The 13,995-nt window shown below is 47.8% G+C and overlaps 1 protein-coding gene across 1 annotated transcript; it reads right to left on the minus strand.

Moving 5' to 3' along the window:
- Positions 1 to 341: 341 nt before the first annotated feature.
- On the minus strand, positions 342 to 13,112 carry PNLIPRP1 (pancreatic lipase related protein 1). The gene is made up of 13 exons (XM_004611952.2): positions 13,080 to 13,112; positions 12,899 to 12,947; positions 12,224 to 12,378; positions 11,587 to 11,712; positions 9,369 to 9,503; positions 8,305 to 8,413; positions 7,922 to 8,041; positions 7,714 to 7,833; positions 6,440 to 6,558; positions 5,129 to 5,258; positions 3,448 to 3,556; positions 2,674 to 2,841; positions 342 to 451 (listed from the first exon to the last, which is right to left on the minus strand). Exons 1-13 carry the CDS (start codon positions 13,098 to 13,100, stop codon positions 376 to 378), a joined length of 1,437 nt encoding a protein of 478 aa, XP_004612009.2. The 5' UTR covers positions 13,101 to 13,112; the 3' UTR covers positions 342 to 375.
- Between the last annotated feature and the right edge of the window lie 883 nt (positions 13,113 to 13,995).

Genomic DNA, 13,995 nt, shown 5'->3' on the forward strand with positions numbered 1-13,995 from the left:
GGTGATGTGGCCCTCCATTCTGACTGGACACAGACTCAACCACTGCTTGAATGAGTGCTTCTCCCTCTCCCAGGGCCTCAGTTTCCACAGAAGGATGAGGAGGGGGCAGGGTAAATGGTTCTGCTCAGGATCCCTAAGCCCCCCACACTCAAGTTCTGCTTCTTGTACCATCCTTTGAGGTGAGAAAAGATTGAGCAGGAGAGCCAAAAAGGCTGGAGGAAGGGCTGTGGGGTGGGAAGTCAAGGGCGAGAAGCCCGAGTCTGTGGGAAAGTTCCTAAGTGTTTTGAATCCAGATGTACCCACGAAGGACAGTGGACATCAGCCACGGACACTGAGTTGATGCATGGCCAGATTTTATTGGTGTTCACACGACTTCTACAGGGTGCTCTGACAGGGCGTGAGGGTGAGCAGGACGTCTTCCTTCACGGAGTCTTCGCTACAGAAGTGGTACCTGTGGAGAAAACCAAGGCCTGTGAGGGGTCGGGCCTCCTCACCTGAGGGCCGCAGTCTTTGCTGAAGTATAATTCACAAGGACTGAGGGAAGGTTTTGAAATCAGATATATTGGTACCAGTGTGCTACCCTCCTTCTCCCCGGGCATAGGAAGGCCTGCTGTGTAGACACCCCACTCAACATTCTGGTAAGAGTGTGAGCTCTTGCAGCAACACCAACGGACTCCCATCAGCTCATCTTGTGTGAGTAGATGTCATTGTGAGTCAGGAGAGAGACCAAGAGCGTGGCTCTGGGTAAATATGTGGGGAACCAGGTCCCATGTGGATCAGGCAGGCATGTGCATGTCTAGCACATGTGAGGCCCTGGGCTTGATCCCTGACACTACAAATGCTGCCTCCCTCACCCCTCAGCTCCTCTGGGTCTGGTCCCTATAAATATTTTTTTTCCTATACAATTTTATTTATTTATTTATTTATTTATTTATTTATTTGCTTTTTGGGTCACACCTGGCGATGCACAGGGGTTACTCCTGGCTCTGCACTCAGGAATCACCCCTGGCGGTGTTCAGGTGGGATGCTGGGAATCGAACCCGGGTCAGCCGCATGCAAGGCAAACACCCTATCCGCTGTGCTATCGCTCCAGCCCCTATACAATTTTTTCAATAATAAAAGGAGAACCAGATAGATGCCAGCTTCTCTGGTAGTCCACACATTCTGTGATCGAGGCACTTGGGGTTGACATGGGACTGACGACTTAATGTCTCTGAGCACTGGGGGCTTCATCTGTGTCATCTGTGTCATCTCTCCTGTGTTGTTTGTTAGACTCCACATCATTCAACTACTTATGACAATAGAGCGCCACTTTATAATGAATAAAGCCCAGGCAGTTGTGAGTGCTAATTGCTGGGGGTCTGCCGGTAGCCTCCCCATCTCTGAAACCTTGCCCGTGTTTGGCCCCATTGTCTCTGTCCCTCTCCATTATTGTTTCTCATCTGATTTTCCTCACTCCAGGGCCTATCCCGTCACCTGCACTCCTGCTTCTCACATACCACCTGTTGTCCAGCCTGAGTGGCCCTACCCACCAGTGGACACTCCTCATTCTGGTCTGTGAGCCCGTCCCCACTCACAGCCTGGGGTACTGCCCATCTCCTTAACCCTCTCTTCAGTCCTTCTCCCTGAGTCTTGATTCATATTTGGCCTTTCATGGATCTAAAGTCTCATTTTTCCTCCACAGCTCAAACTCAAGCTCCTGGAGAGCAGATTCTGTTTCTGTGTCTCTGGTCTTTGCTGGGCTTCCAGTAAGCACTTAGGGGTAAGGAAGAAAAAGGGGGAATAAATAGAGGACAACTATTTCTCTTTTGGGGGTGCTCACAAGTAGTGCTCAGGGCATTCAGTTCCCCTTTGAGTGATACTTGACCAACTGGGTGGGTTGGTGGCTCTGAGTGAAGTCCCGAGGATGTGTACTGGGGTTCACCAGGATAATCCTGGAGGGACTTGGGGCAGGCAATGCTGTTCCCTGAAATGCTCAGGACCTGGTGGTGCTAGGCTGGGAGCTGAGTGTGACATGTATACTTGACCTAGGCACTATCTCCTTGGCCTCTTTGGACCCTTTGTCCTTAGAGGGAATTTCAACTCATCAGTTCCTCTGTAGGACATGAAATCCCAATAAGGTGACTAATTCTTGGGATGAGAGGGTGTCCTGAGAATAGACCTTATTTTTAGTTTGCACCCAACAACAGTAAAATTGTTTTTATGGGGACCATACCCAGTGGTACTTGGGGGGCCACACAGTGTTGGGGATAGGGCCAGGACCCATCACATGTCAGACACTTGCTCTATCTCTTGAGCCACCTCTAAGTTCCTAAAAATTTATATTTTAGTGTAACTTACTGGTTCCCAGTCAGAAATTATTTGAATAAATTTAGCCTTTTCACAAAGTAGTCAGGCCCCTATTTGCAAATCGCGGTTGAGAAATTCACTCTCCTTTCCCTTTCTCCTGCTGATGGAGACCATTTTCTCCTGAGATGGAGCAGGGAACCCACAATAGGAGTGGCTTATGGTCCCTGTTACTTAGTAGTTGTGTGTTTGCCTGGGAGGCAAAAGGGACCTGATTTGTGGGTTGTCTGTTCTTTTCTGACATAACTACAAGTGTCTTTCTGGAGTGAGTTCCCGTCATTCCACCAACAACACAGATTTCCGGCAGGTACTATCACCAGGACTTACTCTGTCTTCTCTTCCCCCTTCTGCACAGTAATCTTGGCTGCACCCACTTTGGGGAAGGTGGGGTTCACCACGTTGTTATTCCAGAGAAACTTGACTTTCTCAATGGTTCCAATATCCACCGCCACGTCGAACTCTTTGGAATGTGTGGCGCCTGGTTTGAGGATCCCCCTTGCAGTAGAAAAATAGAAACATTTAATTTATAAGAACAAGTTCTAGTGAAAAAAAGATCAGGACTCTCTGTTCTACTCTGGGTTCATGAGATTATTTTTCCAAATGAATTCTCACAGGAAGGATGGAGAATTGGGAAAGCCAGTTCTATTGACGGCAGCCTCTGACAATTATTTAGACACTGTTTCTTCAAAGTCAAGTTAACTTCCACTTAAAACAGAAAATAACCAGGTTCCATCATGCTCTTCACGCTCCTCCCAAGAAGTGCATACCATGAAGTTCTTTGCACAGTAATACTCTCACTATCCACGGAGTTTGAGCACAAAGGGCCCCTCTTGCTGAGCTTATCAGAAGATGATCTGATCTGAGAGGGATATTAGATCTTGGTTTTGTCTTTAAAATCTGATCGATTGCCAGAGAAAGAACTAAAGGCTGGGCTTATTAAAGTAGAGAAAAGAAGCAAATTGTTAGAAGTCTGGAATTCACTTCAACACATAGAGTAAGCAAGTTAAAATTGACCAGTAGAAGGATGACAAGCGCACCAGTGGAGGTTTGGAGGTGGTGCCCGCTGGTGAGCGAGATGAGGCCGTAAAGCAAGAGCTTTACCTGAAGACGTCGAACTGGTGGCTGTTGCCTTTGCTTCCAAACAGAGCCACTTTGACCTGGCCAGTGGCTTTTCTTCCGCTCAGCATCACAGAGACCCTGTACCTCCAGCCTGTGTGTGGGAAGGCAAAGAGTCCATTTCTTGATGGGCAAAATTATTGACTCCCAATCCCAGATTCCTGCCCTGTCCCTTTCACGGGAGGCATCAGAGAGTTGAGAAATTCGAGACATTAGCCTGCACATCACACTGGATTCCAAGGAGGTCTCCAAATCAGGGCATGACTCTCTAGACCTGTCACAGGCCTCATGGAGCTGCCTGCAGTCAAGTCCAAGAGAATTCCATGTGGCATCAACAGCCACACTTCAACACCTCAACTACCCCCAGTAGTGACTGACTGTTGTACTGCACAATGCAGAGACTTTGTTACAGGGAGTTCTAGAGGGTTGCTCTACTTGGAGTGCTGCAAGGTAAGGGAAGAAGGGAAGGAACGTGGGCACGACTCTCTTGGGAAGCAGAGCTCAGTAGAGCAGTCACGTGAGCATCTAGAGCAGGGGCTATGTCTTAGATCTATATCTCCTGGACCCCAGCGAGTGTCCATCACAGAGCAGGGACCAGTGGTCAGTCAGATTTATACCTGAACAAGTCCCATAAGCAGAGAACCTTTGCACAATACATATCTATGCACATGTACCACACATATATCACATATGCACATGTTTAACATACAGAGAAACACAGATACACATGTACATACTTCATGCATTCATACACATATGAACAGAAGTACTCACACACACACATACACACAGACATATGCACATGCACACACATCTTTTGCCCCAAACCTCTTCACATTCTCACAGATTTCATTCCTCTCCCTCTGTTCAGGACCCGGTTCAGTACTCCAGTAGCAGACTACCAAGTTGAGTCCAACACACTTGCAACTGCTTGCTCTGTTCCTTTCTTCCAGGCCAGGCTCTTAATTTCATGCAGAGAGTGTCTCACTCGTGCCAAATCCCCAGTATCTAGCACAGTCAAGGCCCCTAAATCAATTCCTGGTTCGGGAATGGCTCTATGGGTTTTGAACACTTCGTTGTTGTTATGAAATATTGGCAAGTATTTCACACATCAGCACATTCTTACAAGGACTGTTTAATTATCTGTAAATAGAGATATATGGACCTGATGGTGGAAGTGTCTTATATCCTATTGTGGAAATCATTACATGACTATTCTCTTATCAAAACTCAGGAAACTATGCATGGGATAGTGGCATTCTGCCTTTTATAGAGATTATACAGCCATCAATCTGACTTTGGAAACCATAAAAGCCACACATCATAGTTATGTCTTTGTTTGCATAGGCTCTGACAGTGCATTCTCAGGAGGTGTTGGCTATCACAGGGGTGCCCTGAGTCTGAATGCCATCAGCAGTTTCCAAAGATGCTACCGTTTCCTGATCCCCATCCACACTCCATCAGCGGCCACCCCATCTTCAATCCAGGCAGCATGGCCCATGAACAGAGGGGGCAATGGAGAATTTTGGACTACTAGAGGGGTCTGGCCCAGCAAAGAGCTGGAACCAAATAAATGATTGGTTGGATGCATTTGAAGAACAGGTACAGGTAACATGGTCTTAAAAATGAAAAGAACAATGAACAATGAAGTCAAAGTGCAACTTACGAGCAAAACTGCTGGACTCTCCAGTGTTCAGGAAGAATTTCTGGGACTGTTCACGGGCTCTGTCGGCGAATTTATCAGCATAGTGACCCATCTGAGGGCAACCTTCATCAGGACAGGGGAAGCACTTGTCCTAATAAGAACAGACTCATTAGACTGCAGGCCATGAGTCTTTTCATGATCAGCACACTTGGGGGAGCAATTTCATCTATCTTTGTAACAGGAGGTGAATTTTGTTGCTTTTTGCCTTGGGGCATACCCAATGGTGCTCATGGACTGGTAGGGTTCAGAGGATCAGAGATGGAACCTGAGTCGGTAATGTGCAAGACAAACACCCTTTAGTATCTCTTGGGTTAGAATAGACAACTTTAAATCAGCCCTCATGTTTCCCAGGATTTTTCCTGGGACACATTCCTTGGGGAAAACTTTAAAAAGTTTTGGTGCCAGGGCTTCAGGTTAGATCAGTGACATTTTTCGTTACCTTAAAAACAGTTTCTTCTGGAACTGAAAGCCCTGATCATGGATGGGCAAATTCCTGTAGTGTAAATACTCCAGTGGTGGCTCATTTGGGGCAAACTGCCGAATTGATGCTACTGAATGTGACTAGGAAGAGATTCTCACACTTGCTCTGAGCTTGAACAGGCAGGGTCCTGGGTGTCATTCCCCTTTTTCTCTGTGCTCTAAGTTGCTTAGTTCCAGCCTCTTCCACACACACCCGCCCTCCCCCTTGCCTGGCATATAGAACCTCAGTATCCAAATTTCCTTTCCAGGATAAGGGAGTTATTTTCTCACACATGCTCCTATTCCTGCTCAGCCCTACTCAGACATGCACACTCCTTGTCTTCCTTCTCAGCTCTATGACTAACTTTCCTAGCCAGGTTCAATCCCGACCTCCTGAGAAGGCCTTTCTAAAATGTCACTGAATGAACAAATTCTTTGGTTTTTACTTTTGGGGGAGGGCGATGCTCAAAGCTTACTCCTGGCTATGCACTCAAGAATCACTTCTGGTGGTACTCAGGAAACCATATGGCATGCCAGGGATTGAACCCAGGTGTACCACATGCAAGGCAAATGCCCTACCTACTGGACTATTGCTCTGGCCCCAAATGGCCAACTTCTTGTAGATTACCCAGAATCCTTCTCTCTCCTGTGACTCCTGTAAAACTTTTACCATGCTCCAGTCTCAGTTCTTTTCCTTCCATTCCAGAGCTGTTGAGCTCCGAGGAGTGATGCAGACCAAGCAGGAAGTGGCCAGAAATTGGGGAGAAGGGAGAGCTGTTCCCCAATGGCTCTCAAGGCAGGAGCAGAACTTACAGACTGGAAGTCCCTGTAAGAATCGCAAGGGAATGCGGCAAAACCATCGGGGTAGAGGATGCTCTCCGAGTAATACTTGTAGCTTCTTAGGTGATTGCAAGCCACAAAGTTCTTGGTTCCTGGGAAAATAAGCAAGAAGCTACTGTGGGTGGGATATGATCCCTTTCCTGCCCCTCTCTCCAAGTGGGATGGTTCCAAAGTGGGAACATCTTTTTAGAAACATTTTTTTTTGGGGGGGCACACCCAATGGTGCTCTGGGATCACCCCTGGCTTAGGGGACCATATGGGGTGCTGGGGATTGAACCTAGGTCAGCCATGTGCAAGGCAAGTGCCTTACCTGTGTACTATCTCTGGCCCCAGTATCTTCAGATATTTAAGGCAGCCCCCTAATCTAGCCCTTGTGGAAGCAGTTAATCTAGAGAAGCTGCTTTCTGGTGCTTTTCAGGTGTCTCCCTGTGCTTTCCCGAGGAGCTGGCTGCCACTCTGCTCAGCACAGAACAATCTGCAGGTTGTAGCCTGGGAGCTACCGATTGCTAAAACAAGCTGGGAATGGCGTCTCAGCCCAGTCAAACCTCGAAGCTCAGGGCCATCCCAGATCCCAGGCACCAGGCCGGGGGTCCTCCAAGACAGAGATGGGACTTGACAACAGCAGGGCAAGGGCATTTTCATACTGTGCTCAGGGAAATAGAAGAACGATTATTCTAATCATAGTTCAAGCCAGAGATATAGATGATTTTCTGGGATTTTTCCCTTTCCCTCCACCTCTTCCTTTAAATCTTCTCTGGTCCCCACATACCCTTCCTAGTGATGTTGATGAAGTTTTCTTATTTGTTAAGGAGCTTCCAACTGATTGCTGGAAATTAGATTTTTAAGTGAAGGTTTTGTGTTCTCTGTTGCTCATACACCCCAGGACACCCACTACCATGCTTCAGGGCAGACAAATCAGTCGAGTTGAGAAATTACAAAGGATGTAGAGCTGTACTTTCCAGCATTCAGAGCTAGAAGGGGCTTAGAATGTCCTCCAAGAGTAGTGCTTTCATATATTTTTTCCCAGTGAGTGGGGATACGCAGCTGTGCTGACTCCTGGCTCTATGCTCACATATCTCATGTATCACTCTTGGCCTTCCTTGGTGGATCTATTGCAGCTCTGGCTGCATGCTAGGCACATGCCTTCACCCCTGTGCTATCTCTCTCGTCCTTTACTTTGAAGATTTACTCTGGGAAAGGTGCTGCTCATCCCAGGGAAGGGGCATCCCAGCTCTGCTCAGTGTTACCTGACCAGATGCCATCGAGGTCCACAATCTGTGACAGGGCATTCTTCTTGCACCCTGGCATCTCCTGCCCTCCATTGGGGAAGAAGTCAACATGACCCATCAGTTGGTTGGATCCGAACCCTACAAGTTGTGAAGAGCAGCGAGTTTATCACAGTGCAGGGCCTCCTGGTTGAAACCCCAGTGCACATCCAGGGCCATCAGGGCTCACCCATGAATGGGATCAGGGGAGCTGCATCCGTGTGGATCACATCGACAAAGTCAGCGTCAGAGGGGTCCAGTCGAACCTCTTCAGCGGTACCCTCAAAGCTTGCTTCCACGGGATCCAACCCTGTAAGAGATAGTCAGTGCTGTAGCACAATAGTTACTCCTGTAGGTACCAGCAGGATCAAAGAGTATGGTTGCCTGGGTTGTATACTATTCAATTCCAGGGCCGCATCCCCTGGAGTTGTGCCATGGCATCCCCTGACTATTGAATATGGCAACATAGATGATCAACATTGCTCATCTCAGGAAGTTTTCAATACCACATTCTGGGGACTCTGGGGTACGTCCTTATATACCAAATCAGGAGCCCCACCTCCAGGGCCTTACCTGTGATTCTTCCCAGGCCTGGAATCCTGCTCCCTGCTTCTCCAGCTGCATGGGCACCCAGGCTGTGGCCAATGATGTGGACTTTGGAAGGTGAATAGTTGTAGTCTGTCTGTAGAGGGAATATGACATTTCTGCTTATTTCTGGGTGATGATTCTAGTAACAGACCACCCGGGAATGTCGGCCCTCTGCTTACAGTCTTCCAGTATCCACACCAGACTCTGGATAAAGACCAACCCCATGGTGGTGTCTCAGAATATTTTTTTTGTTTCAGTACCTAGAGTGTCTAAACTCTTTTCCAGCCAAACCTTTGTGCACTTTTCAAATACGTCATATTCTTTCACTTCTGGCCTGGTGTGGACTCCACTTCCTGTTGTCATCCACTCATTCTCCCTGAACCCACTGCCCCAAGTTCAGCTCATGTGGACACACTTTGCCATCAGCTTGTAACTCAGATGTTTCTTCCCAGGAAACATTCTTAATCGCCTCTCCCACCCATAAAACTCAGTAGTCCTCCCACTAGAACCCTGACCACACTCTTGCCATTGCAAATCTTTGCCTGAGGTCCAGCTAAAGACCTGAATGGTTCAGTCATCATTTAACTCCTAACCCAGCTTCTGATATTGTCCTCAGAGCCTTAAGGACCCTGTGTGCTTCTGGTTGAAGCACAAACGTAAAAACAAAACAAAACTAAAGACTTTGCAGAAATGGAAGATGAGAGTAGAAAGGAATAGATAAAAATTAACCATGGCAACAGAAATCCCCAACATCCACAGGACAGTGGTATGGGGGCCAACCAATTGCAAAAACTGCCCTTGGTGTTCCATTTGGTGCTCTTTGAGTTCTTTGGCTAACCAGGGCCTCTGTTCATCTCTCTGCCAGTTGAAGATGATACTAAAATCCCCACCCTGAAGTGTGTTATCACCATTTTTTTTCCCCACTAGTTCATCCTCCTCCAAGTGAGTTTTAGAGACTCGTATTCAGCTCCGAGAAAGAACAATCCTTTCTTCTCCTCCTTTGTATGGAACTCCTGCCCCATCGCCCCTGCAGCGGGCTGTCTACTCACCGAGAGCATGCTGATCATCTGGGCCACCTGAGCTCCCACCACCCGAATGTTGTTGGCGGCCTGTGTGTAGGTGGTCTGGGATCCTTTCTTCCAGTCCACGCAGATGCAGTTCACCTGCTCAACCTGGAACATGTTCTAGCAAAGGAGAGACACCTGGGCATTATTGCTGGGGGCATGTGAAAGCCATCTATCCAGAATCAGAAAATGTCCTTAGACATTTTCTAAACCACAGCTTGTGAGGCATCCTGGTAATAGTTTCTTGTTTAGTTTGTGGATTTATTCAAGGTTGACTACTCTGTCTTCCAGCAAATTCAACAAAGTGGTGTAGGTTGCAGATGCATCATTAAGAGAGCTAAGAGAGTTTCCTTTGACCAAGCCTGGTTTCAAGAGCCATCTCTGGTGGTCAGTTGATGACTAGGTAAATTTGACCTTTTGCCTCTTGGCAAGACTGCAAGCCTGTTGGGGCATTCTTAGGTTTTTAGGTGGGAGGAAAATATCATTAACTTTTTTTTTTTTTGCTTTTTGGGTCACACCCAGCGATGCTCAGGGATTACTCCTGGCTTTGCACTCAGGAATTACTCCTGGTGGTGCTTGGGGGACCATATGGGATGCTGGGATTTGAACCTGGGTTGGCCGAGTGCAAGGCAAATGCCCTACCCACTGTGCTATCGCTCTGGCCCAGTATAATTAACTTTATAGTGAGGATAGCAAAGTATTTCATGGAGGAAACACATTTTCAAATATTTGAAATCAATATAGACTAATTTGAAACTTATATTTAGAAGATTGAAAATTTTTGAAGGGAAGACTTCTTCCTAGATGTCAAAGGAACAGGTATAATTTAAATATTATTTTAAGCTTAAGTTGATGTGCTAATAACACACACATCATGTGTTATTAGCACATCAACTTAAGCTTAAAATGGCACTATAAACTAAAAATCGAGGGGCCAGAGAAATAGTATCACAGGTAAGGTGCTTGCCTTGCACACCGCTGACCCAGGTTTGATTCCTGGCATCCCCATATTGTCTTCTAAGCCCATCAGCACTTATCTCTGAGTGCAGAGCCAGTAATAAGCCCTGAGCACTCCTGAGTATGCCCCCTACACCCCTTCCCCCAAAAATAAACCACTAAGAATGTCTTATATGTCTGATACAAACTAGCAATGAGTTATTTTCTCAGGATTGATTTTTAAAAGCAACCCTGAGAAATCTCTTGCAAATACAGATAACTTGGTGTATAAATTGTGTCTTACATTAAGATGCTTATTGATGATGGGACAGAAAAGGTGCCAGGTCAAATCCTAGTAAGCCTAGTCTAGACTAAGTATGGCAGAATGCCAATGTTCTGTATTTGTGACTTTTCCTGTGGACATGATTGGTCAGAGTCATGTGTGTGGAAGGCAGTATACTTGGGCACATGTTATGTGTCAGGAAAAAAGACTGAATCAATGTCCACATGAAAAGAATGGATGATGTGGTTTTGTGTGTGTATTTGTGTGTTCCCTGGCCTGTGCACATGCACACGTGTCTCAGCATGTGTGCGTGTGTGTGCATGTATATGCCCCTGTGTCCTGCTGACTGATGGATGCTGCACTCTGCATTGTTTAGGCACTGCCCACACTACAATCTGAGTTCTTCTCATCACTATTAACTCCCACAGATGTGGGTAGGATTTGAAGAAAAAAAATCCATAATCCTTCACTTATAACAATCTATTATTATTCTGTAAATTTCTGAACTCTCCAGAAATCAAAGTGTTTGTTCCCATGGCAACAAGCACTGATTTAGACCCTATTTCTTAAACTAGGGTCCCAGAATCATATAGAGTAACTGACTGTGGGTTTGCAAAAATGTTGGCCACATTTAGAAGTTTCTGAACATGCAGTCACCAAAAGTTAATTTGAAGCCTACTGCATCAAGAATCTCAGGTGTATCTGGAAGCACTCACCCACGTCGCACTTCTAGACAAAAAGGGGCCATGAGTGGAAAAAGTTTCAGAACCCAGCGCTAGCTACATGTTTAGTCATGCAGTACAGAAATGTGGAGGGGAGTTTCGATTTTGTGATGCAATTCCAATGCATCTCAGTTGCATGAAGGTCCCTACAAGGAAAACATGCCCCATTGCTGAGCTGATTCTTGTGATTGCTTAAAGGGAGGGCGAGGCTTCATCAGGAAACCTGGGGAGCACGGGGTTTGAGGGACGTAGTGGGCCCTACCCTGCACATGTTGGAGAGCCAACTCTCATCCCCCTTGTCAATGAAGCCATGGATGATGAAGCGGGTCTTCCTGTCCGTCTGGAAATTGGATGCGTTAATCGTTGATGGATCAGAAGCCTGGATAATCTGTGACAAAAGCAGAAAGCTTGCATGTTTTTGCATCTCAGCCTCTCCGCTCTATCTCTCCCTCTCCCAACTCCATTCCAATGCCATGATCTTTCAAGGTCAGTATAAAAGCCACAGCATCCAGGAATCCCACCCTGTGGCCCCTTTCCCAGCTCCTATCTTCCCAAGTCAGCCATCACTGCCTCAGGTGGGCCTGGATGGAGGCTCCCAGTCTTAACTGTCATGGAGTTCTTGTTAAACGCTTTGCCCCAGACCAGAAGTCAAAGCATCAGCAAGAGGATCTGGCCAGGAGGACTATTCTCTCACATCAGTCTTTTATCAAAGATCTGTTTTGTCCAGGTCTGGCTAGGCCTGGAGGTGCAGCTGAAGCATGAAGATGGAGCAGAGCATGGCAGGGGGTGGGGGGGGAGCGGGAGGGCGAGAGGGTGGGTACAGAGCTAAGGACTCCATTTCCACACTGGGTGCAGCCCGTGCCCCAGTGACCCTGCCAATGCAAGGTCAGAGGCCTCACCTGGAAGTTGTTTGGGTTCTCATTGGTGTAGAGCAGGAAGCGGGTTCCGATCTTCTCAGGGCTCCAGGGAAGAACCTTCAGGGGTCTGATGGCTGTACCGGCCCAGGGCTCCGAGTCAGAGAAGCAGCCGAGGGAATCATAGCAAATCTCCTTCCCTGCGGAGAAAACCCGGCTCCCCTCAGGACTCAGCTCTGGGGCAGACTCCGCTCTGGATGCTCAGCCCAGTCACTCCCCTATTTGGGGATAGGGACCACCTCAGCCACACCCACTGTCTGCTGCATCCCAGGTGAAGTCGTGATGGCTCCCGGCCTCTGATCTGGAGCAGCCCCAGCGATGCCACCCTGTCTGGCATCTACCAGAGCCTTGAGAGCTGAGCTCAGTAACAGGCACATTGTGAAGCAGATGACATGGTGTTACCTGGGAGTCTGGCCTCAGACACCCGGGCATGAAGACAGGCAGTCAGGAAGAAGCTCTGAAGTGGCTCCCCCCTCGCCGGTCCCCCTCGGGAAGCTCAAAAGCGGGTGTTCACCAAACAGACTCCTACACCCACTGCTCTCTGGCACCTCAGAGGAATTGTTGGAGCTTTTGCAAGCCCTTCCCAGCCTCGGGCTTCCTCCTGCCAGAGCTGAGAGTTGTGGGTAAAGCCCTTCCCAAGGGGTGATGAGAGTTTCTTACCGTGGGCTGCTCCCAGCAGGCAAAGCGCAAGTGTCCAGATGCCCAACATCTACGATAAATTCAGACAAGTTTATTCAAGAGTCTCATCGACCACTCCAGAGCAAAGAACTGAGTTCAGGGTGCTTGCTCTGAGCTTCTTTGCAGTGGGGGTTTGCTGGGGGAGTGTTCAAGGGGGTCTTACCCTGTCGGATGTTCCAAGCATTCCTGTACTCTGGCTCCAATGCCCAGGCTGTTTTTTTTTATACCAGAGCCTTATCATTTGGAAGCAGCTTCAAGGAAACAGCAGGTGGTGGAAGGTGCTGTGAGTGTGGAGCCTTTAATCTGCACAAACACACAAAGGAGGTCAAGAGTAGACTCCAATATTCCCACCAGTCTGGGAATAGGAAAGATGCTTGATGAGAAGGAGGTGAAAAGCCCCCGACTCTGTACCATGTGTGTGGAATGATGAGCTGAAGCGGCCTCTTTCCAGCGTCCTGTTGGGACCCTCGTAGTTTTCGAGTCGCAGCAAGGATATAAGAGTGAGCTCTAAGAACGGAGAGTAGTTTCATTCGCTTACTTTTATGGTTAGTCGGTTGGTTTGGGGACCACACGTGGCAGTGCTCAGGGCTCACTCCTGTCTCTGTGCTCAAGGGTCACTCCCGGTGGTACCTGGGGTGCTAAAGATCATACCTTGAATAGTTACGTGAAAGATCAGCTCCTAAACCCTTGCCCCAATTTCTCTCTCTTAGAATAGAAGGGAATAACTCCACCTTCCCACAACAGAGAATGGAGAGAAAGATCTCACTCTGATGGCCTCTCCTCTCTCCTCGTCTCTTTCTGTTTCGTTCTCTCTCTCTCTCTCTCTCTCTCTGATTCACTGTCTATCTCAGTTGAGACCTGGCTTTTGTTCTTCTTTAGCTTGGTTTGGTGTGGGGGCCGCATCTGGCAGTGCTCAGGGCTTACTCCTGGCCTTTTGTCCAGAGATCACTCTTGACGGGGCTCAGGGGACCATGTGGGGTGCCAGAGCTCAAACCCAGCTCAGCCACATGCAAGACAAGTGCCCTACCCGCGGTCCTATCTCTTCTACCTGTGTTTCCTTTTTTGTTTTGGCTGTGCCT

This window comes from Sorex araneus, chromosome 11 (assembly GCF_027595985.1).
Source record: "Sorex araneus isolate mSorAra2 chromosome 11, mSorAra2.pri, whole genome shotgun sequence".
NCBI lineage: Eukaryota > Metazoa > Chordata > Mammalia > Eulipotyphla > Soricidae > Sorex > Sorex araneus.